This window comes from Prionailurus bengalensis, chromosome D2 (genome assembly GCF_016509475.1).
Source record: "Prionailurus bengalensis isolate Pbe53 chromosome D2, Fcat_Pben_1.1_paternal_pri, whole genome shotgun sequence".
In the NCBI taxonomy this organism is placed as follows: domain Eukaryota; kingdom Metazoa; phylum Chordata; class Mammalia; order Carnivora; family Felidae; genus Prionailurus; species Prionailurus bengalensis.
In genome coordinates this window covers 53,413,310-53,436,749 of record NC_057351.1, presented here as the reverse complement: position 1 = coordinate 53,436,749, position 23,440 = coordinate 53,413,310, and the positions used below count along the sequence as shown (strand labels likewise).

Below are 23,440 nucleotides of genomic sequence, written 5' to 3'. Positions count from 1 at the left end.
AAGGGTCATATTCATTTAGTCAACTTTAACCTGTTCCCTCATAACACCTTCCCACCTCTAGCACCTGGTCAGAGAGGTTCGTCTTTCCTTTCACTGTCTGACCCTTAAGATTCATGCCTCTTTGAATACTGACTTTAGTGTTCCCTTGAGCTTGAAAATGTCTAGATGTTAAGCACATGCTATACCAGTGTCCCCTTCTTATAAAGGGCCTCATTATAACCCAAATTTCAATTCCCGTTTCATTTGATGGACCTAACAGTCTGTAGTCAAACAAAATAGATGTTCTTCATTAGGGTGTTGTATAGATTTTTTTTCTTTTTCCCTTTGCTCCCCATCTCTAGCCTCTTTCCTTCCATTTTTTCTTCCCCTTCTTTCCTTCCTTTCTCTCCCTCTCTCCTTTCATTAACCATTCTTTCCTTCCTTCCTTCCTTCCTTCCTTCCTTCCTTCCTTCCTTCCTCCTTTCTTTCCAGGTCAGGCAGTCCTTTAGACTGAAGAGAAGATACACTTGAGTGAACCAAGGGGAATGGCAAGACTTATACTGCAAGTTCCCAGAAAGGATACCTGGATCTTACATCCTTCCTTTAGCCCTTCATGATGCTAAGCATCACACAGAAGCTATGTTGAATGGGATTTATGTGAATTAAGAAGCTCTCAAGTTGAGGTCAAGACTTTCATTTCTTCTTCCATATATTTGTTTCTGTTATTTATCATTTTCTAAATAATGAGGTTTGGTGGTGTTTGGCTCTGTGATAAAATGGCATAACTTTTATACCATGCACGATTATTTTTGCATCACATTATATCATTGACATGCAGAGCAGCCTAGCAAACATTTTTTATTATAATTACTTTTCACAGGAGACTTAAAAGGTATAATGATTTGTGCATAATACATCTGGCCATCAGTTCCCCCTTCCTTGTTGCAAATCCAAACAGGAGTTGAAACAAGGCTTGGTGAGAAGAAGCATTAGGACCATGTGGACACACTAGAATGTGGCTCAAAAGGCAAGTATTTTTGTCTGCCTTGTTCCCTGCTATAGATCTGGGGCTTAGAACAGAGCTGATAGTGAGGTATTGTGCGGGAACAGGTTAAAATTGATGGAGTGGCATTTGGGTCTCCTGGACTTTTGTCTCAACATTATGAGACACATATTAGGCACTTGAAAAATAGCCTTGAATGGATGAATAATCATTGCAGTTCTACTACTGATGCTATAATCCCATAGCTATTCAGTTCACTAGTCACATATCACCTCTGGGTCTCTGTTTTCTCATTTCTAAAATGGGGATTATTTTACTTATCTGGCAGGATTGTTAAAAGGATTAAATGAAAATCCATGTAAAGCAAATTGACCAACATAATAGTGGGGACTTAATAAATGTTAGTGCTTTTTCTTCCCATGCCCTCTAGCTTTCTTAAAAATACATTTGTGTGTGTGCGTGTGTGTGTGTGTATGTGTGTGTGTGTGTGTGTAGGCGGTGGGGGAGGCTAGGACAAATAAGTTATTTTGTTCATGTTTTTCAAGCTTCCCAAACTCAGCACTATGCCATTTTAGACTGGATATTTCTTTGTTGTGGGGGCTGTCCTGTGTATTGTAGGGTGTTTAAGAGCATTGCTTCCCTCTACCCACTAGATGTCAATTACAGCCCCCAGTTGTGACAATCAAACGTGTCTCTAGATATTGATGAATGTTCCCTAGGAGGCAAAATTGTCTCCTGTTAAGAACAACAGTTGTACCTCTAGCCATCCATTGAATAATTAAACATTTAATTTATAAACAAGTTGTTCAGGTACTGTGTAGACATTGCTGGTGGGTATAGCATATATTTAAATGTATATAAAGTCAGGATTTACACAGAAAAAGAAAAACAGCACATATCAAATTAAGCTATATAGTCAATCCATAATTATCCATGAAGTGAGTAATGAAGTAGATAATTAAAAAGTTATTTCAGCCACACAACTTCCCTGCATTAGATTATTTTCCTAATTATGGTTGGATTAGGCTAATCCTATTAATAGTAATCAATTTCTTGGACACACACTGGCTGATGACAGGGAGATATGGCAAGTATGCATGGAGAGAAATCATTTAGGTTTCTTAAATTTTCATGGACTACCCATTAAGTGGGCGCTTTAGCCACAGATTATCAAACTGCATTGTCTATTAGTAAGCTTAAAAAGTAACAGCAACATTCATACTTACAGGTGAATTAAAGACTTTAGTCCCCGGAAAGTATGTCTTGAAATGGACTTGATGTTGTTGTTTTCTATGAATCTGCAATAAGTTATAATATTTGTTGTCAGACAGCTGTAGGAACCCAAGAGGACTTGTCCTGAATCATTATGTCAAAGAAAAGTTTTTTTTACTTACAAATACTCTAGATGTGGAAGACCAATAAAAGCATCATCACTGATCACATCAAAGGAGTTCGATGTGAATAATCTGCCCAGGAAAAAGTACACAATGAAAACAGTTAACCTGACAGATTGTCAATCTTTGCTGCTATTATGTCTTAAAGAAATGAATGGGAGTTGTGTATGGAAAAGTGTCTAGGTGTCTGTCTTCCACAGTGTTGTTTATTTAGGTAATCTTTGAAGCTTTTTTTTTTTACCCCCAATTATCTCTTCATCAGATACTCGTAGAGTCTTCATGTCCCACTTCTCACAGTGATGGATGTCACATGCCCTGAGTAACATTTTTGAGATATCACTGGACAAGTTTGACAGTCAAAGCAGCCAAAGCAACATTTTGCACATTTTTATGACAAAGACACTAACAGAATCTTTCCCTCTTGCTCTAGAAACTTCTGGAACATTCTGATCAGCTCATACAATGGTGCCTCAGGGTGTTAAGCCCGGAAGCCCTGGAAAAGTAGCTCCATCAAAGCCTAGTTTTGCTTTGATATCTCACAGTAGATAGGCCATCAACACTGGCTCAATGAACATCAACTAACATCCTTCTTAGATAATAGAACAGGCTTAAGATGGGAAACAGTGAGGCTTAGGAAAAGGTTTAGACCCATTTTATTACTAAATAGTTGGGGAAAAAAAAAGTTTCACTTGGGCACATTTATTTGCAATGTCAAAATCCACAAGAATTTGGTTTTGAAATTACTGATGAAAAGGAACATCAACCAGCAGTCCCAACATCCTGTTGAACAATTTGGAAAAGTTGCCAGCTTCTGAATGACAGACTTAAAAGAGGTGATTATAGGCCAAATAATACAAAGATGAGGTGCTTTTTTTTTTTTGAGTGAGTATTAACTTATGGAATTCATTAGATAAAGTGTTGATACAAGCTAAAAATAAAGTTTTAAATGTACTGGTGACAAATTTGTAATGGGTTCAAGTGATGTTCCATCTACACAGTAAGGCTCTTGTGTGGGGGAACCTCTTATTCCACTTGTAACTATTATCCAAAATGTGATCATGGTCATGGACTAGACCAGGTGTTTGACATAATTTGATAATTCAAATCTCATACATCCCATTTAACTGCACTATGTAAAGTCCAATATTCTCTGTTAGGAATCTTTTTGACTTACTTTTGAAGTCTAAGGATTAAAAATAATTGGCGCTAACTAGCTTGGTGATTTCACCTCTCTATACCTGTTAACTAAGGAGACTAATACTAAGAGATCTTACTTCCTGAACATTTTTGAAAATTTTGACATCTGGGATTCCTTCAGAATAATCAGGGGAGGGGAAAGCAGTGAGTTGGAGATGAATTGAGCATGACTGAGAATCTTTGAAGGTAAAACAGAGATACATGGAAGTGAAGTTTACTATTATCTCTACTTTTATATGGGAGGAAACATGAACCAAATAAATTAAACTAGATGCTCTGTTCCATTTCATCTTAAGCTATCAATCCTGGAGTGATGTTGGATTCTCTTTCTCTCCTCTTCCAACATCATAGCTTTATACTTAAGTCATTGACTAGGCTCTGAAAAGTCAACACTGATGAATAATGATACTTATTAGATGCTTGTAGTTATTACAACAAATTCAAAGGTTTATGATTCCAGTCATAACTCTGGCACTTGTCTCTTCTTACTTCACAGTTGTGAAAAACAAGATTGCTCAGCTTTGCTCCAAGTAACATCCAAAGCCTTCCTTATGTTCCAGAGCTTTGTTTCATTCTGAATAGGCACTATCAGTGATGGACAGAATAGAATAAGGCAAAAATAGATACTGAGAAATACCTCCCATGCTCACTGCTTTGCAAACTGCCCCGTGGTTGGGGCAGCCACTTCAAAACTGTACACTCTAAGTCACCAGAAGAAAGAGCTTTCAGCACTAGTTCCCCTTATGTTGAAATTAGATGCAAAACAGAGCAGGAAATAGATATTAGTGGGCAGAACTTGCCCACGCATGTCAGGGAAATAAAACAGAGGATTCCCAGTAGAATCTGTATCTGCGTGTCCATTGCTTATCCCTAGCACCTGTAATACTGCCCATCCCATAGTGGACACTGAATAAATATTTGTTAAACAAAAGGAATTCAATTTACATTAACTTCTTGTCATTACTACATTACTAGATTGAATGTTCCTTAGAGCAGGGGCTTACCCTTATTTACTTTTGTGTCCCCAGCCCTGAGCACAGTTCCTGGTTAAATAATGCTTGTTGAACTGGATATTTCAAGGATTAAAATCTCTGGCTAAAACGGAAGCTACATGTAAAAATATGAATGAATCTCACAAACCTAAGTTGAGAGAAAGAAGCCAGAACAAAAAAAAAAACAAAACAAAAAACCCAAAACAAAACAAAAACAAAAAAACCCCACAAAGCCCAGCAAAACTCGCTATACTGCCAGAAATCGAGATAGTGGTTACCGTTGGAGATGGGTGGTAACTGGAAGGGAGCTCAAGGGGAGTCTTTGGGGTAATGATAGTGCTTAGTTTCTTGACCTGGATGCTGATTACAAAGATATTCACTTTATAAAAAACCACAGTGGTGTGGAAGCAGGAATGAATAGGTAGAGCACAGAGGAATTTTAGGGCTGTGAAAATACTCTGTATGGTACCAGAATGATGGGTACATATTATCATACATTTGTCAAAACCCTAGAATCTACAACATCAGAAGTGAGCCATTATGTAAACTAGGGACCCTGGGTATTAATGTAGGTTCATCAATTGTAACAAATGTCCCACTGTGGTGGGGGATGTTGGTAATGGGGGAGGGTATGCATGTCTGAGGGTAGGTGGTATATGGGAAATCTCTGTGCCTTCTCTTGAATTTTGCCGTGAACCTAAAACTTCTCTGAAAAACATTCTTAAAAAGTCATCGAGATAAACACTTAGTATATGTACACTTTTCATTATGTATATTACATTTCAATAAAAAAAAGTTTCTTAATAAAAACTAAAAAAAAATCACTCTGGTTAAGATAATAATGAGTATCTTAGTCTTTCAATTCTAAATTCAATTGTGGTTTTCTAAGGACAAGGATTCTGTAGACAAAGATGTATAAAATTATACATACATTATAAATATAGTTGAATAGACTATCCATTTTATTATTCTATGTATACTTAAAAGACTAAAAATCATGTTCTATAAAGAGGGTGAAACTCTGATCCTTAATTTTTATGAATTTCTTGAAATATGTTTGATTTCAATATTATGATTTGCCATTGGGCCAGTTGTTAAAGAATCCCACAGTCCCTGTTAAAAGGAAACTGTGCTACTCCATACCATCTTCACACATGACAGACCTAGAGCAGACCAAGCAGAGCACAAACTCTGTCCCTTTCCACAGATTACTAGGGCTAGGACTCATGTTTTTATCCAGAATAGCTGATCCTGGGGTCAGTCAGCCTCCCAAGGGCCAAATACCCTGGTTCAAAAGGCAAATTAGGCTAAAGATAAGTCCCTTCCTGGGTATTTGGAATCAGCAAACAGAGATGGAGCCAGCCAGCAGAGGAGCTGAAGGAGAAAGGACGCCTCAGGGTTGAGTTAGCTCCCTGGCAGGCAAAGTATGAGCCAGGCACACTTACGAGAGAGCAGAATGTGGAGGAGGCCTTGCAAAGGGAAGGTTGTGTGAATGTTGAAGCAGGGGAGATGCCTAGGTCTGTGTTAGATCCTAAGCCACAGCTTCTTAATCTTGGTTGCACTTGGAAAGACCTGAGAAGCTTTAAAAATATGGTGGCAACTGGTTCTTACCCTGAGGGGTTCTAGTTAAATTCTACACTTGGGGTGTGGCCTGGTCATGAGGATGTTTAAAAGCTCCTTAGGTGACTCTTATATGCAGCCTGGGTTGCATATGGTACGCTTCCCTTCCAGGTCACTTACACTACCCACTCTTTACCTGTGGTGGCTGAGAGCAGTTCGCTCCTTGTAGCAAGTCTAGTTGGAGCAGTGGCTCTGGGACATAGAGGTGCTGTGGATGGTCCTGTCCCCATAACTACATGTAGTAAGACTCTGCAATAATATGACCCAGATTTGACAACCATGCTCACAAAAGCAGCATCATAGAAGGGTTGGTGGGGACCAATGTACCATCTGAATGAACTTGATACGCTGAGGCACAAATCAGAGATCTAGATCCCATAGGCTTGCCAAGCAGCCATCCTGTGGGTTGGTGTGGAGATAGTCTAGAATTTGCTCTTCACCTCTGGTCCTATGGGAAACTGTGAGGTCTCTGCCACTTCCTCTATTCTTAGGGAAGGAAAACATCAGGCATTTCCCCCTAGAGTTTTGGTAGAGGTGCACACAGGGATGTGTGTTGACCGATCTGACCCTGCCCCCAAAGGTAATGCACTTATATCTCTTAGTCATCACCCTCATGAATTCAGTAAGAAAGGGGACTGTAGGGGGAATGAGGAGGACTTTATTTCCTCTCTGCAACCAAGGGAGTGTATGTTTCCTTACAAGAAGGAGATTTAGGAAGACTGTACATACCAACTGTTAATTCCAGGCAGGCAATAGCTCATTCTTTAAATGATGGTTGTTGCCTTCATAATAGCCTATATTTCATAGATTCTTGATGGATTATCTTATTTGGTCTTTGGAAAAACTCTGTGAAAGTGGTAGAGGAGATATTAATATCTGTTTGACAAGAGGAAACTGAGGATCAGAGGGCTGTGAAAAGCTTTGCTTAAGGTCATGAGGCCCAAGACTCCTTGTCCAGTGCCCTGGTATTGACACACCTGGTAGCCTGTCAGTATAGGGTCACAAAATGACTTAATATCTACATTCTGGCGGACAACTGTAACAACACTGTTTAGCTCATAGGGATTTAAGAAATACAATGAAACAATAATCCCCTTTTTAAAGGAACTAATTAATGTGAGTAGTCTCAAAGTGATATTAAAACCTTTTAAACCTGTATTTTTTTTTCAAGTAAAGACTTTAAAACTTTTGAATGCAGTTTGGTGTATTCTGCTTATGAACACTATATGCTCATTGTAGAAATTCTGCAAAACACAGAAATGCTTAAAGGAAAAACTAAAGATTACATAATCATACTACCCAAAGATATTGATATGCATACATATGGTACATATTCTTTCTTTGCTTTTATTCTTAAAATGTTCTTTCCTACATAAAGATCAATGAACTATTACCTACATCTACCCCTTTAAAAAAATTTTTTTTAAACATTTGACTCCTTGATCCATTTGAGACTTACTTTTATGTATAATATGAGATGAGATACTGCCTTGATTCTTTCCTAAATACTTACCCAAATTTACTCAAAACCTTTTATTGAATAATTAATGCTCTCTCCATTTGTGAGTGTTGCTTCCTTCAAAGGTCTGCTATTTTATTGGTTTCCCAAGAATCAAATGTTGGATTTATTTATTATTCCAATTGCTTTCTAATTTATTATTTTGTCTAATTATTATTTATTTTCTCTTGTTTCCTTAGGATATTTAGCTTAGTGCTCAATTCATATATGTTTATTCTTTCTGATTTAAAATGAAAATATTTAGAAATATGACTTTACTTCTGATAATCTTTTTTTTAATGAAATATATACTTTTTATTGATAACACATATCACATCACCATCAAGAATGCTCTGACCTTGGAGAAGAGCACTTTATTTTTTTTTTCAATATATGAAGTTTATTGTCAAATTGGTTTCCATACAACACCCAGTGCTCATCCCAAAAGTGCCCTCCTCAATACCCATCACCCACCCTCCCCTGCCTCCCACCCCCCGGTAATAATCTTTTCAAATTGCATATTTGATTTCCTCAAGCATTTAGAATAATATTCTTAAAATTCCCTATCAATGATAGTTTTTTAAAAAAGCTTTCATGATTTTATTGTTAATATCGCAGTGGGAACAGAGGATGGTATCTGAAAAGTATCTGCTAGCCTCAAGCTCCAGTTCCTCCCTCTGGTGCCTACATCCAACTGCTTAGCTGGCAGGAGGGTGTGTGTGTGTGGGTCGCATGTCTTCGCAAGCAATAAATTAACACCAAGGCCATAAAATTGTTAGGGGGTGCCTGGTTGAATTCAAAAGCTAGGACCAGAGCATTTAATTCAAAAGGAACAAAAAAGTGGGTGACAGGGTCAGCACGGAGCTCAGAGTCCTGAGGGAAACTGAGGTAACAACAGAGAAGTAAAGAAATGAGCAGAAGATCAGAGAATTAGGATCTAGCTACACTGGAAGAAGGTCAAGTTTCAGGCTGCCCAACGTCCAGCCAAGAGGCTGGAGATGGAAGTCCACAAGAGCAAAAGGACTGGGCGGGCACATGTGTTGATGCCAAGACTAATGGGCCGCTGAAGTGGTTTCCTGCCCTGGTTCCTCACCTCTCCAGGGACTGCAGGAGGAGCACACTGAAGAGGGAATCAGGAAGACTGGCTCTTAATTCCCAGAATTAACCATAAATACTCAGTGTGGCCTTGAGACTTCTCCTGGCTGTGTTGTCAAATGAGGGGGCAAGACACGGTATTTTAGGTTGTTTCTAGCCTCAAATATATATGAATCTATGCTTGTAGCATTGTGGGCTTCATTCATGGAAGAGTAGGACTGGGCTCTGCATGGGGAGCTGCAGATAGCTGAATAGGAGGAGTAATCCTGCTCAGAAAATCTCCCCTAGTCTCCAACCAGACTGCTGATCTGGCCATGTGCCAGCATCCCCTGACTCTAATGATACCTACTACTTCAAATTCCTTCTAGTCACTTGTGATATCTCGATTACCATTAGAATTTTCATTCACACATGAGTGGCCTGCATTGTGTCTTCTAGGCCAGAGCAGATTCTTCTGGCTATTTGGGGCGGGGGGGTGGTGGAGATGATTTAGGAGGGGTCTCCCATATAATGTCCCCTCAGTAAAGACTACTCTGCATGAAGAAGAAAAGAGTGAGCAGCCAGTACTTTCACTTGGAGATGGCATTAATCAGATATAGACTAGAGAGTCTGGTTTCGAAGCTTGTAATTGTCACTTATTATGTACACGATACATAAAGTAGGTGAATCTGTTTCATCATCTGTCAAGATCGGAATTATGATAACAAAAAGACTTCCTGGAAGATTCTAAGAATTACATGAGAGAATGTATGTGAGCATGTCTCCAATGCTTCTGCCAGAGAATAATCAAAGAGCATAGACATAAAACATCAGATCTGGAAGAGCCATTAGATATAGTGAAGAACCTTAGTTTTACTGCTAGGGAAACTGAGGTCTAGTGAGATTGTCACCTGTCCAAGAGAACTGTTATGGGCATCGTCCAAGGAATTAACCAGCCATGGGTAGTGTGTGTGACACAAAAACACACAATTCCAGGCACATATGCAACATGTGTTATATATGCATATATAGGTAAATGAGAGATCAAGCCACACAGGCTATAAGCTGCTAGAAGATTTAAGGGCATAGCTGGAAAGCTTGCCAACTTGTTTAGAGCTCACTGTGCTTAAATGATTCAGCCCCTTCAGTTACTAATATTCTCCTTTATCTAAAAGAATAGGGCTGGTTGAATGATAATTAATGATAGGCTGATGATTCACTTTAGTTAAATGCACATATTCTAAGTGCATGTGCCATGTGAATAATTTACACTTGAATATTTAAAAATATGTTTTTAAGACAGGAAAGCATTAAAATGGGAAGCATCACACATGAGCACATTATGTCACAGTTTTTTGGTTTTGGGGTTTTTTTGGTCTCTTATCCTTGCAAAACATTCTCAGTGCAATTCAGCTGACACTTAAGTAGACCACCACCTCTTCATCTGGATTGATAGGAAACAACCCTACTTTAGCTTCATGTAAATATGGTGGGAGGTGAGGGGCACTCCAGAGAGATATGTAGTTTACATCCTCCTTTTTTTTTTATGTTTATTTATTTTTGAGAGGGGGGAGAGGCACAGAGAGGGAGACAGAGGATCCAAAGTGGGCACTGTGTTGACAGCAGAAAGTCCGATGCAGGGCTTGAACTCACGAACTGTGAGATCATGACCTGAGCAGAAGTTGGATACTTAACCAACTGAGCCACCCAGGTGCCCCCAATTCCTCTTTTTTAAGGTGAGAAAACAGGTCTCCATAAGTTAAGTGATTTACCTAAGGTCACATACATCTTTTATCAGTGGCAGGGCCAGGATTAGAATGTAGGTGTTAGAGTTGCAGGGATTCCCTTTGGAATATTCTTGGCATGCATACTAGCAAAGATTAGAGCATGGATCTACCTCATTGCTTTTATAGTCTATTACCTCTCATCCCAGGATAGTCAAACTTTTCCTTTCTAGGAGTTGGCATAACTAGTCACCAGCCCATCCTCCTGATGTGTGTAAATTCAGCGTGTATTGCCCTGGTCTTGAAGCACCAAGGAGAAGGGACTTAAATTTTAAGCCTATTCTGTGACAAGCCTCATCTTCAGCAGCTTGCCATCTATTAACTCATTTTAATCTTAAAATGAACACTTTAATTTAGGTTTTATATTCTCCTTTTAAAATATAAAGAAAAACCAAAGTGAGAGAGGTAAAGTAATTTGAAGCCTGTAACTGGCAGAGCTGGGATTCTGTGCTTAGACTGGTAATGGTCATAGGCAAGGCCACGCTTCCTCTTTTTAATCCCATCAGATCTGCCCACTTATCTGCTACAAATCTAGAACAGCCTTGCACAGTTGTTCCCAGAGTATATTCCCTGAAATATGAGGCCTTTATAGGGTTGAGAGATTGTACATGAACAACAACAACAACAAAAATCCAAATAAGTCTGGGAAAAGTGAGTAAGTGAAGATAATTGAAGATAATCTTAATTACACTGATCTTTCTATCCTTAAACAGAGACTCTTCAAAAGGGAATGAAATATGCAATTTCCCAATTTTATTGATCATGGGACCCTTTTATCACTGAGCTTTATGTAAAACGAATATTCCACGGAACATACCCACAGAAATGTTGGATTAGCCATTTGGGAAATAGCTGTGATGGAACCTGCTCCAGACAAAAACGGTGAGAGTGTAGATTTAAGTTCAGGGGCATTTTTCCTTTAACATGCTGCAAGTGGTAATCTCCTTCTTCAGGAAGATGGAGCACCCACTGGGAGGTGCCCAGAGAAGCTGTGTGTGCCAAGCTGCTTGACCAGGTGGACAGTGTGGCAGGGAGGCGTCCTCCCAGATCTCACACCCGATGAATCCACACTAACAAGATGGTCTGAGTTAGGCCTTATATGGAGATAAATGGTTTCATGTATCCTCCAAGATGGAATTCTTTGTACCTGCCTAAGCACTGCTAGCAAGACTTTCTAAAAGAAGGTGGGGTACAAATAATTAATCTAATAAAATAATATGCATACCAAAGGCATAGATTCCCAATATCCTATGAGATGTTAAGAAAAGTGAAATGACATGAAATAATTCCAGAGGCTTTTCTAAGCCCAAGTGCCTTGTGAATAGTCAAGGTGGGGGTAAAATGTGCAGTTTCCCAAATTTATTTGAGCACAGACGCATTTCTTTCAGGACAGTTTTTCCACAGGACACAGGTTTAGAAAATGCTGGTCTAAGGCATAACTTTAAAGTATATAAGTCCTTTTTCATTTACTATTTTTTTCCTCTCTCTCTCTTTTTCAAGTAAGGAGACCAGAGCTTACACATACAAATGAGAGTTGAATCCTAGGGAAACGAGATGTTCTTGCCAGTAATGCTGCCACTCTTTCAAAGGGCTTTTGAAACTCCTTCTCATTAATTGTGTCCAGGAATCAGGACACATTCCCCTGAATACCCTCATTAATGGCAAAGGTTGACCCTTTGAGAGGGGGTTGGATTTTGGGAACAGAACTGTGCAAAGTCAAGCCCGGTGATTCATGTTCAAGAGGAAGTAGACGAAAGTAATTAAAAGTGAGGACGTGGGTTTAAACCCCAGATGTGCCACTTAGGAAGGGTGAGACATTGAGGAGGTTACCTAAAACCCTTCTAGGACTCAGTGCTTCCTCTGTTGAATGGAGGTAATCATACCCCCTCATAGGGTTATTGTGATGATGAAGTTAAAAAAAAGAGAGAGAGAGAGAGAGAGAGAGAGAGAGAGAGAGAGATCTATAAAGTGCTTAGCATCAGGCGATTCAAAAATGACAAACACCCCCTAAAAAGACTGCCTGGTTTTACTGCATGGCTTGTAAAGTGGCAGCAAAGACAATTCTCAGAGAAGGACCTAGAAATGCTTCTCCATGGAAGCATAGAAGGGAGGAATCTATCACCTTCCACAGGAATTCGCTGCAACTCCAGAGTTATTTGTACATACAAATTCTTGTCGGTTTATTTTTTTTAAAGGCTCGTTGCTTTTTAATCACACCTGACACAGGCAAACACTTGCCATCTCGCCATGCAAACAGGCACAATTCCTTTCTAGTCCCTGCCCATGGGAGGGATAGTGAAATATTGTTTTATCATCAGCCACCATGAGAAATTGAGAACTACATTATTATTTTAACAATGATTCTATAATAGTCAATTCCATATTATGAGGCTCTTTCATTTAACAATCCAATTTACTGGTTTGTTAGAACTGATACAATAAATTTTGTCCATTTCTTTAACAAGACCACTTTCTATATTATAATTTAAAGTAACTCTATTTGTAGAATAGAACAGAATACAATAGAATTGTTTTAAGCCAGGAAGACGCCTTAGTTAATTGAATGTAAAGGTTTCAAAATGTCAACTTACATTTTATTTGGTGTTTATCCTTTAAAAAAAATCTGCTTCCAGATTTTTGCCTTTTCCTGAAAATAAGGAAAATATGACCCCATGTTCATGTACCATATTCTCATCAGCAATAATCAGTTGGAGCGGAGGATGTCATTTTTAGGCAAGGCATGCCTTCTCTGGCTTACCCCAGTCACTACCAGGCCCTAAGGTCTTATACCCAGCTGATTCCTTTATTTATGCTACCACCCAACCCCCACTGGCATTTGAGTTTGAGAACCATAATTGGTCTATCTCTGGTATTCTCTACATATAAAATCTGAGGCCCATGGACATTTTGTGACCAACCCAAGTTCAGAAAGCCCATTAATGGCTGAACTGGATTTGAAACAAATGTCTTCTAGCGCAGACTTCTTTCTATCCTGTCACAGAACCACTCATCTGAATACTGGTCAGTGTTCATTATTTTGAACAAAATCATGTTTTACAAAATGTGGTGCATTTTTTTCATGAGGAGGAAGTGAGAACATTCTGCTTCCTCTCTGTCCCTGACCCCAACAAAGGTAAATAGTTTATGTTTTCTGTCAGAAGTATTTGAAGGAAAGATTTCTTAGCAGGTTCTGATGGAGACCTACGTGTAGAACAACAAAATTTTGAATCTAGGATCCTAAGCAAACCCAGCCCATACAATCGGATGCTAATCTGATGTTGTGGTCAGTCAAATTAAAGTGATTTTCAGTGCTCACTTCAGCCCCATATATACTAAAGTGATTTTCAAAAACTATAATAAAAGCTAACATTTAATATTGACTTACAGGCACAGTGCCAAGTACTTTATTTTTCATTTTTGAATGAAAATTTTTTTGCTTTATTGCTTCATTTAATCTTTACTGTGATCCTGTGCAATCTATGATTAGTCCCCATTTTGCAGATGCAGATAATGAGGCTTGATAAAACTTGCCCCAACTCATAGAACTACTAAGCAACAGAGTGGAAACTGAACCCATGTTTATTTCACCATAAAACCTGTGTTCTTTGCTACTTGCCACATTGCCAGCTCTCCAGGGTTAGCCATTTGGATATCACAGCTGTCACCACAAAGCCCCTTCAATCATTCTGTAGCCTATATCTCAACAGTTGGCACAAGTCACCATCATCACCAATCAACTGGATATCATTTTGAACAAAATGAGAAAGCCAATCAAGACTGGCTTACAATAGGGGCACCCGGGTGGCTCAGTCAGTTGAGCATCCAACTTTGGCTCAGGTCCTGATCTCATGGGTCAGGTCATCTCATGGTTTGTGAGTTCATGTCCTGCATCAGGCTCTGTGCTGACAGCTTGGAGCCTGGAGCCTGCTTCCGATTCTGTGTCTCCCTCTCTCTCTGCCCCTCCCCTGCTCACGTACTGTCTCTCTCTCTCTCTCTCTCTCTCTCTCTCAAAAATAAATAAACATTAAAAAAAAATTTTTAAAGACTAGTTTACGATAAAATTGTTTAAAAAAGAGACTACATTATGATACATTCAAAATCAGGCAATTATAATTTACTTTATTAGGGATCTCTGTTAACTGAGAGCTGCATATCAGGTCAGGGAGGGAGGTGACACTCATCTCTGTGTCCCTAACAAAGTCCAATGCTATGCCTGTTGCACAGCAGAATCCAAAAATGTGTTTATGAAATGGGAAACTTTTTGCTTTCATTTTGTTACTGCTTGCCACGATGCAATGAATAAATACTTTTAGCTAAGCAAATACAAATAAGTCAAAAAGGAAATTACCCTATGTTAATGAATTTTTTTTTCATCTTCATACTCTTTAAGCTTAAGCAACATTTCCCTTTGGATGCCTTGTTGGACAGGAGAATGGGGGAATTTTACCCTTCACAAGAGAGAAGCTAGTTGACCTCCAGAATCAATAGAGAACCTGGGAGAAATATTTGATTTCTTACATGTCAAAGGCCTAGTAGAAGTCCAAGTGGGACAGAAGAGACTCAGGCAGTGCGTCTCAGGAAAGGCTTTGAAAGCTTTGCCTTTTACGCTCTGGTATACTGGAAATCTCTGGTGAAGTTTAACATCATAACACCATGCTTTTTTCCTTTCCTTTTTTTTTTTAAAGTATAATTTATATGTACAAATAACACACCTGACACAGAAGAGAGGGTTGGGACAGCCCAGGAGTAGGTGTGAAGAGACGGGGCAGGGGTGGGGGGGTGGAAAGCATAAAGAAAGTGAAGAGGCAGAGAACAGGGAGGACGGGGTCTCCAGGTAAACTTCTACTGGCCCTGGCCTCTCCTGGGGAAGAGGATGTGGCCGTGCCTCGCAGTCTGGCTTCCACTATTTTGTTCTGGTCCCAAAGGCAAGGTAGTTTCTTGACTAGACTCTCTGCCTGACCCACTCAAATTTAGTCTATATCTAGGTCTTCAGGAGGGAGGAGGGTAGAAGTCCTCCAGTAACCTGAACCTCAGAGCCAGGGGCTCCCCACATTGTGTTCTATCCCACACTTTCTAGGTCAACCTGGGTCCCTAGGACAGATTGGGGAGCTTCTCTTTGGCTTGAGAGAATATCACCCAACCATTACTCTCTTTGTAGGAACAGTCCTTGGTTCCTAGGGAAGGGGGACGATTCCCAACTTAAGATGCCAATATGCAGGAGGGAACTGACAGGGTGCCTGGGTGGCTCAGTTGGTTGAGCTTTGGCCTCAGCTCAGGTTATGATCTTGCAGTTTGTGAGTTCAAGCTCTGCGTTGGGCTCTGTGCTGACAGCTCAGAGCCTGGAGCCTGTTTCAGATTCTGTGTCTCCCTCTCTCTCCGCTCCTCCCCCACTCGTGCTCTGTCTCTGTCTCTCTCAAAAATAAACATTAAAAAAAATTTTTTTTAAAAAGGAGGGAACTGAGTCGGTGAACAACACCTTTATTCTGAGGCTGAAGAAAATCTCTTCACTTTTTTTCTTTTTTGGTTCAGTTCACTTTCTAGCTCTCCACACAATTAGCTTATGTGAAATCTGATAGGGTACACCAAACATGAAAAAGGATGTGACTATCTACTGATAGGAAAGCAAGAGTATTAAGCATAAAATCTGCGAAAATATGGATTGAATCCAACAAATAACATGCTTAGTCCAGACTTACAACATCTGGGCTCTTTTGTAGGACCTTGGCTATTGATAACCCTCCATGATGTCCAGAGACATGGGGCAGATACAAGCACAAAGAACTCTAGTAAGTGACAGGAAGAACGAGAGACATCTGTAAAATCTATAGAGCTTGAGAAAATAGAGGTCAGGGAATGAGGTACTTCAGTCTGGTATAAATGGAGCCAAGGGAGAGAGAATGTGTGTCTGTGTGTGTGTGTGTGTGTGTGTGTGGTGTCAATATTATGAGAGATGACCCTGGACCAATAGCCAAATTCTATTAATACCAATTCAGATGTTCAGTCTTTCTCTGTTTCTAGGGAAACATTAAACATTTCCAAGCACAAGTGTGACTTGATGAGATCTGTGTTTCAGGAAAGTAACACTAATGGAGGAGGGTTAAACAGGCACCCAGTGCACAAACTCCCACAGTGGCCTGACGGGTGAATTGCAGCCTCATTCAGGGCCATGGCCCTAGGGTGGAGAAGAGGTGGCAGGTTCTCATCCTGTTTGAGAGAGGACTTGTCTGGTTGGAAGTGGATAGTGAGGGATAAGGGGCTGGTAACTCCTAAGTTTCTTGCATGAATAATTGAAAGGATGAAATACACTTTCAGAGAAAACATTGGTTGTACAGGGTCAGCTTGCAGTCACGACAATTAATTAATTAAAAAGCTCAAAATCAGATCTATGGGTCCTTAGGCAAGTTGTAGACAGAACAACCTAGTTAGCTGGCTGAAATTTTTACTTCTTGGTCTATTGTGGGGGGGAGGGGCATCAGCTGGGCATAAACCAAAACAGGCTCATCCACAGCCAGCAAATAATTCCTCTAGAAGCCCTCTTAGCTTTTAGGTCTGGCTTGAGTACTCATCAAAGAGTGCTACATATGGGGCGCCCGGGTGGCTCAGTCGTTAAGCGCCCAGCCAGGTCACGATCTCATGGCTCGTGAGTTTGAGCCCAGTGTCAGGCTCTGTGCTGACAGCTCAGAGCCTGGTGCCTGCTTCGGATTCTGTGTCTCCCTCTCTCTCTGCCCCTCCCCTGCTTGTGCTCTGTCTCTCTCTCTCTCCCTCTCTTTCTCAAAAACAAATAATCATTAAAAAATAAAAAATAAAAAAAGAGAGTGCTACATTTTTCTTAATCTTGTAACCTAAGGATGAAAGGGGGCTGATCACTGCAAAGAAGAGATAGGCCATGGATATATTTTCCCAGACAAAGAATATTTTGAAGGACTAAACGATAAAACCTTAATAAGGATGGACTTATTATTTACCTTGTTCATGGCATTTGCTTTTTCCTTATTTAGTTTTTTACTTCTTTTTTTTCAACGTTTATTTATTTTTGGGACAGAGAGAGACAGAGCATGAACGGGGGAGGGGCAGAGAGAGAGGGAGACACAGAATCGGAAACAGGCTCCAGGTTCTGAGCCATCAGCCCAGAGCCTGACGCGGGGCTCAAACTCACGGACCGCGAGATCGTGACCTGGCTGAAGTCGGACGTTTAACCGACTGCGCCACCCAGGCGCCCCTAGTTTTTTTACTTCTTATGGACTATGTACTTGTGTGCCGATTGTGGATTAAGAAAAGAAATAGTGATGTTTTTGATATCTTCTCCCCCACCACGATCAATTCTATTGCTTCAAACAAGATCAAATCTCATTGGAATAAATAGAATTTTTTTCTGACCACACTGAATTCTTATATATATATAGCATGATACTAAAATCAACCCTGTAATTTATTCCCTGCATATAGCACTCTCATAAGAATTGGAGGGATTTAGTTTATTAAACATTTTATAAATGAATGGAAATGTGGCCACATTTTATACTCTTCAGTTAGAATTTTACTTCTGGAATGAGCCTTTATCATTGGGGATTTCAGTCTGTAATTGAGAAGAACAGGGCTTTAATGTGTGAAAACACATTTCTGTAAATTGCATTCACTCCAAGCACTGTTCTCCACCGCTAAAATCAAACCCAAGTGAATAATCATTCTCCTTGGTTATGCTTCGTGACTGGCCCTATGGAAAACATGAATGAAATTGCATTTTCTTAGGCAAAGTTTTGTTATTGTTGCTGCTTAAAACCGTAAATAAGACATTTTTAAAATGTTTTGTACAACTAATTTGATGATTTTCTTTCTTTTTTTTTTTTTGTGATAATTCTATTCTTTCTCTCCTCTCTACAGAGTCTGGGCTTTTGCTGTTCTTGCTCTCCCATGCACATTGCCAGCCATGGCCTACCAGGATCTTTTCCCCCAAAACACGGTATTCAACTTAAGGAGGCACTGCGTCCGTTTCCCTCACTACCCGGAGCTGACATTTCAAAAAGTACTTCTCATCATGCTTCTGCAGAAGGTCTGAAAAAGCCATAACAAAATTATCAGATTGTTAGCGTGGATGATGGGAATGGGTCATTTCTTTTCCCTTTTCAAAAACAGAGCAAGAAACCGACTGTGTTTGTGTGTCAATCAAGCAGAACTGAGTCTGAAGTTTGCATCTTCACAGGATATGACAGGTCAGTCCACAGTCACAAATGCTTTAGAATTCATTGCAAAACACAAGCAATGGCTGGTGTGATCCAGGCCTCGTTTGATGGCAAAAGTCACGCAAAGGCAAATTCAGGCCCCTTTGTCTTCATGTTCCACGGGGAGTTGGCAGCCCACATGGGTTTTTCAGGGCACTGGATGGCCCTACCCCATAGGGCCACTCTTCCTGTCTGTGAACCATCTAGTCCCATCAATGTTATGATTATGGCACAATTCGTATTTGGAGCCTTAGAATTTATTTCCTCCTCAGTGAAAGTCAGCTTATTAGACCCTTTCCTGAGGAGCAGGAAGCAGAGAACATTGGGCAGGAAGAATAGGGAGCAAAATCTTTAGGAAACAGGGTCCTGAGATCAGAGACAAACTTTGACACCTGACATTTTTGCATAAGCTCTGCCCTGGCACAAATCTGCCATGTTGAGGTTAGCCAATGTGAGTTAAGTAAGGACATACCGGGCAAGAATCACTCGCCCTTTTGTTATTTCTGAAACCTGAACTGCTTTTAGAAATAAGGGCTGGAATGTTCCATAGGAACTCAGAGCATGGGACACAGGGGCATGGCACACACTCGGTGTGGGCTATTTAAAAACCAGTTCCTTGGCTTCCCTCTGTGATTCTAAATACGTGGAATCACATTACCCCGCAGCAGCCGGTAACTATTCCTATAACACTGTCCGGCATCTGTGCCTGTGAGGCTGGTCCTCCAGCAAAAACAAAGTAGGGGCGTTCTGACTGATGGGGTTGCTCTATCCAGGTTTTCTGTGTCACAGCTAATGTCTATTTAATGTTGGAATATTAGTATGTGTTGACCGACCCTTCTTCAGTTTTAAGGACTGATCTATTTAACTATCCTGGGGGGAAGGAGGTGCCTCAGCTCATCAAAAGGATGCTTTTTAAATGAGCCATTTATTTATTTAACAAGTGGACAACAGAAGCACAATGTATCGCGTTTTCAGATACAACCAATTCTTACGCTATAGAAGGATTCCAGCACTGGAGACTTTGCCTCTTCATGTGCTCTTTGCCTGACTCTTGTTTGGGTCTGTTTGATGTGTAAACACTTCCTCTAATCACACCACTAGCCATCAATCAGGTAAATCCCTTAAGAATATTCTACTCAATTGTGTATCACTCAAAGACATTAGCTGGTAGAAAGACATTAGCCAACATTGTTACATAATGTCATAACACCTGATGGGGTTGTGAATCAATGACATAGACAAACCAGTTTTGGGATATCATATAGATAAAGCAATATATTAACAGATTTAACCGAGTTTTTTTTTTTAGCTTTATAGCTTTATGTAAAAAATTAAACCTCCACCTTTTGTAAAATGTGTAAACAATTTTTCATACCTGATGCCAAGCATTTTATCTACTTAAATCTTGATTATCTCTGGTAACACTCCTTCAATGCATTATCACCTCCATTTTACAGATGAGGAGACTGAGGCTCAGAGAGATTTAGTCATTTGCACAAGATTCCATGTCTAGTTTCTAATGAATAGTGGGGTTAGATTTACACAGTTCTCTCCAATTTCAAATCATGCTGTTTGTCTCTCTATATATAACTTAAAACAGCCAAGATGGCCAATGAAGGCAAGAAAACAAAAAACAAGCAAGCAAAAAACTTGGGTCCTGAATCATGCAGTTCAGATAGCCAAAACTCAGTTGATTGACAATTGGCTAAATTTCCTCCTGGACCCATGTCACTACAACTCTAATCTGTTGCCTGATACCTGAGTACCAGGGGACCTCTTGACCCTCACGTGGTCCTGCTCTAAGGACTAGCACTCCAATGGCCCCAACATTACACGTCCGAACAAATTATACATGTGATATTGTGCCTGTGGAGAAATCTGATTTCTTAGTCGAATATTGTTTTTTGACTGTTTCGAGACATAGACTGAATATGTGGTTCCCTTGTGGCTAACTCAAAACATACAGCAAAGACTAATCCTTTGCACTATCCTATATTAATATTTTCCTTCCCTCCTTGTAAGTTATAAATTACAGGAGATTAGAAAACAATCTCACGAGAGCTAATATATTAAGGAGTTACCTCGAAGGAACCCGGATTTGTTTTTCCCCACATGGTAAATCATACAGGGTAGCAGCCAGCCCCAGATCCCTGGGAGACAACATCTTGAGCGCATATGTTACGCAGGGTTCTGTATGGACTAATTCAAAAACTCCAGGGCGAAATAAGCAAAGTTCCCAAGTCAAAAATGAAAGTAAAATAGTGGCATGGAATTGGGATCATTGTTGCAAACATTCCAACAACTTCATAAATAGCCATGAAAGTAGACAGCATTACAGGTTAGCAAATTTACCCTTGCAAGAAACAACCTGCACTGCCCATGTCAAGTCGCAAACAAACCCAGCTACCTCTTACTTTACGGATATTCTTTTTCTTTCCAGAAACACAGTCACATTTGACAAAATTAATATTGAGATCGCTTTACTAGAGGGCTTATCCAAATATATGCTATATTAAAAATAGTCATGATATAAATATTTCTCACAAGAGCTGCAGCGATGGTGTGAATAAAAAACTCCCTTCTGAGATTTCAGTAAAACCAGATCTCACAAAGGATCTGAAAGAAAACAAACAAAAAACAAACAGACAGACAGACACAAAGAGACACACACACACACACAGAACAAACCTTATGTTAATCCGGTTTAGCAAAACAGTCACTATTTTGACACTATTTTATGAAGTACGATACTGTTCCTTCCCAGATGAAGTAGGAGAGATGAATCGGCTACAGGTTTCCCACAATAATGTTCAGGGGTTGGGGGGGGTCTCTAAGCAGGTTCCATAGCAGCTAATAAAAATCAAAATTTCTAAATGCAGCAAAATGTTAGCATTGTCAAATGGCCAAGCACGCAAGAGGAATTTCTCTCTCCATGCCCTCCTACCGATACATACAAAAAGCCCCAAATACATCGGCTGGAATTTTTAAATCGTAAATTAGATATCAAAATGCTTACGGGCCTTACAATGAGATAACATCAGGAGGAACGGTGCGTGGAATGGATCTGGCATTCTCACATAAAGCATTATCTTTGGTACAAGTACACACGGCAGGGCATTTTGGCTTCGCTGGTTTCTTCCCCTCAGTCAGCAAAAGCGCAGATAAGAGACATAGGAAATAAGCGATTCTTTTCAGGGGGATGCAGGCATTTCCCATCCTTTGGCTTCTCTCTGATTCCATGCAGTCGAAAAAATATCCCCAAACATGAACAGGGCTTCTGGAATTCAGCTGGTGATTGTCTTGCTCTGAGACCAGGTCACACAGGAGTCCACCCTTTTCCTTTGCCTCTCTGTATCTCTGCTTTTCAAACCGGGGACCTGCAGCTGATTCGTGAGCTGCTCTTCGCTCCAGCAATGCGCTGCTCCGGGAAGAGACCTGTGAGGTGCTGTGTGATGGGAGGGACCCAACGGCTGGAGGAGAGAGCCGACTTGCATCACCACGAGAACACTGAGCACAGACCAGCCTTCAAAGGCAAAGTGAAGTGATGTAACAGAAAATAAACAGCGTTCCGCTTGCACGGGGAGGCTCTTTAATTGTTACCAAAAATAGGATGGCTTTCTGTCTTATTAGTGGGTGGGTGGGTGGGAGCAGTCATCTTGTATCAGATCTCGGCAGTCTCAGAAACCTCTGGGAATTTGCTTTGCATGTAGCAAACCAAAAACTCACTTTGGAGCCAGCCCTGGCTGGAAAAATGAAGTTAAATGAAACTCTCTCCCTCTGCAGCATTTGGCTAAAACCTTGGTAGTTTTTGCTGAATCCACCTGACTGATGCCATCGTTGAAAGACAAATGAGAACACATGGAGAATGTGACTTTCAGGGAATGAATGTGAGTAAATACTTTTCTGACACTTATCAACAGTTATGAATTATTGGTTATCATAATTCCTCCCTCCCCCCCATATGTAAGCCATCCTCTCCTTCCCCAATGAGGTGTGGAGATGGCAGTGTGGACTGCCTCTGTGCATAATCCACTTTCCTCATTTCTCACTCCCCCTGTGTTAGTAGTGGAACCAGAAGCCTGAAAGAGCTCCTTGCCAGCAGGAGGCAGCCAACTTTGGCTTCTCAGTGCCCTGAAAAGATCCTGGTTTAGCCCAGGAGGCTCAGACAGGGTGGAGGAAGCACTGGACTAAGAGCCGGAGACCTGGCGTTGAGGTCCCAGTTCTGCCATAAACTAGCTGATATTATCCCTGCATCTGTTCCCCTGCCTGTGAAATGAGGATGGTTGCCAAGGTGTTCCATAAATATTATGAACATTAAATCAAAACGGTAGGCTACGTTACTGTCACATTTGATGGAAAAGAGAATGTACCCTTGGAATAGGAAATTAATTTAAAGAAGAAAAAAAAAACCACAACAGTCCTTGACATTGGGATAGGGCGGTATAGTCCAAGAGGGTGGGAAGACCCTTAGCTTGGAGGACACGTTGGAAAATAAACTGTGGGTCCTCTTACCATGCTGAAGTCGGCTATCCCTAGAGCTGGCACAGCTGGCCAGGGGATGTCAGTCTGCAATCCTTTCTCCTGCTCAGCTTCTTAGCGGAGAAATGTTCTTAGGAACATTTGAGCAAAGGTGTGATTATGACATAAACTCAACCTCTATGGGAGCTTGATGCATTGTCA

General features: G+C 40.4%; 1 protein-coding gene across 3 annotated transcripts in view; it reads right to left on the bottom strand.

Moving 5' to 3' along the window:
• The window catches only part of LGI1 (leucine rich glioma inactivated 1), a 39,645-nt gene extending 17,305 nt beyond the window's left edge, over positions 1-22,340 (bottom strand). The window contains exons 1-4 of one of the 3 annotated variants that reach the window (XM_043597010.1): positions 21,786-22,338; positions 21,305-21,376; positions 2,377-2,448; positions 2,209-2,280 (exon numbers count right to left, since the gene is read on the bottom strand). In XM_043597010.1, coding sequence (XP_043452945.1) covers positions 2,209-2,280; positions 2,377-2,448; positions 21,305-21,376; positions 21,786-22,000 — 431 coding nt within the window. In that variant the 5' untranslated portion in view covers positions 22,001-22,338. Of the gene's footprint in view, positions 1-2,208; positions 2,281-2,376; positions 2,449-21,304; positions 21,377-21,785 lie in introns of all 3 variants that reach the window. The other 2 variants (XM_043597012.1, XM_043597011.1) reach the window with 2 other exon arrangements.
• Between the last annotated feature and the right edge of the window lie 1,100 nt (positions 22,341-23,440).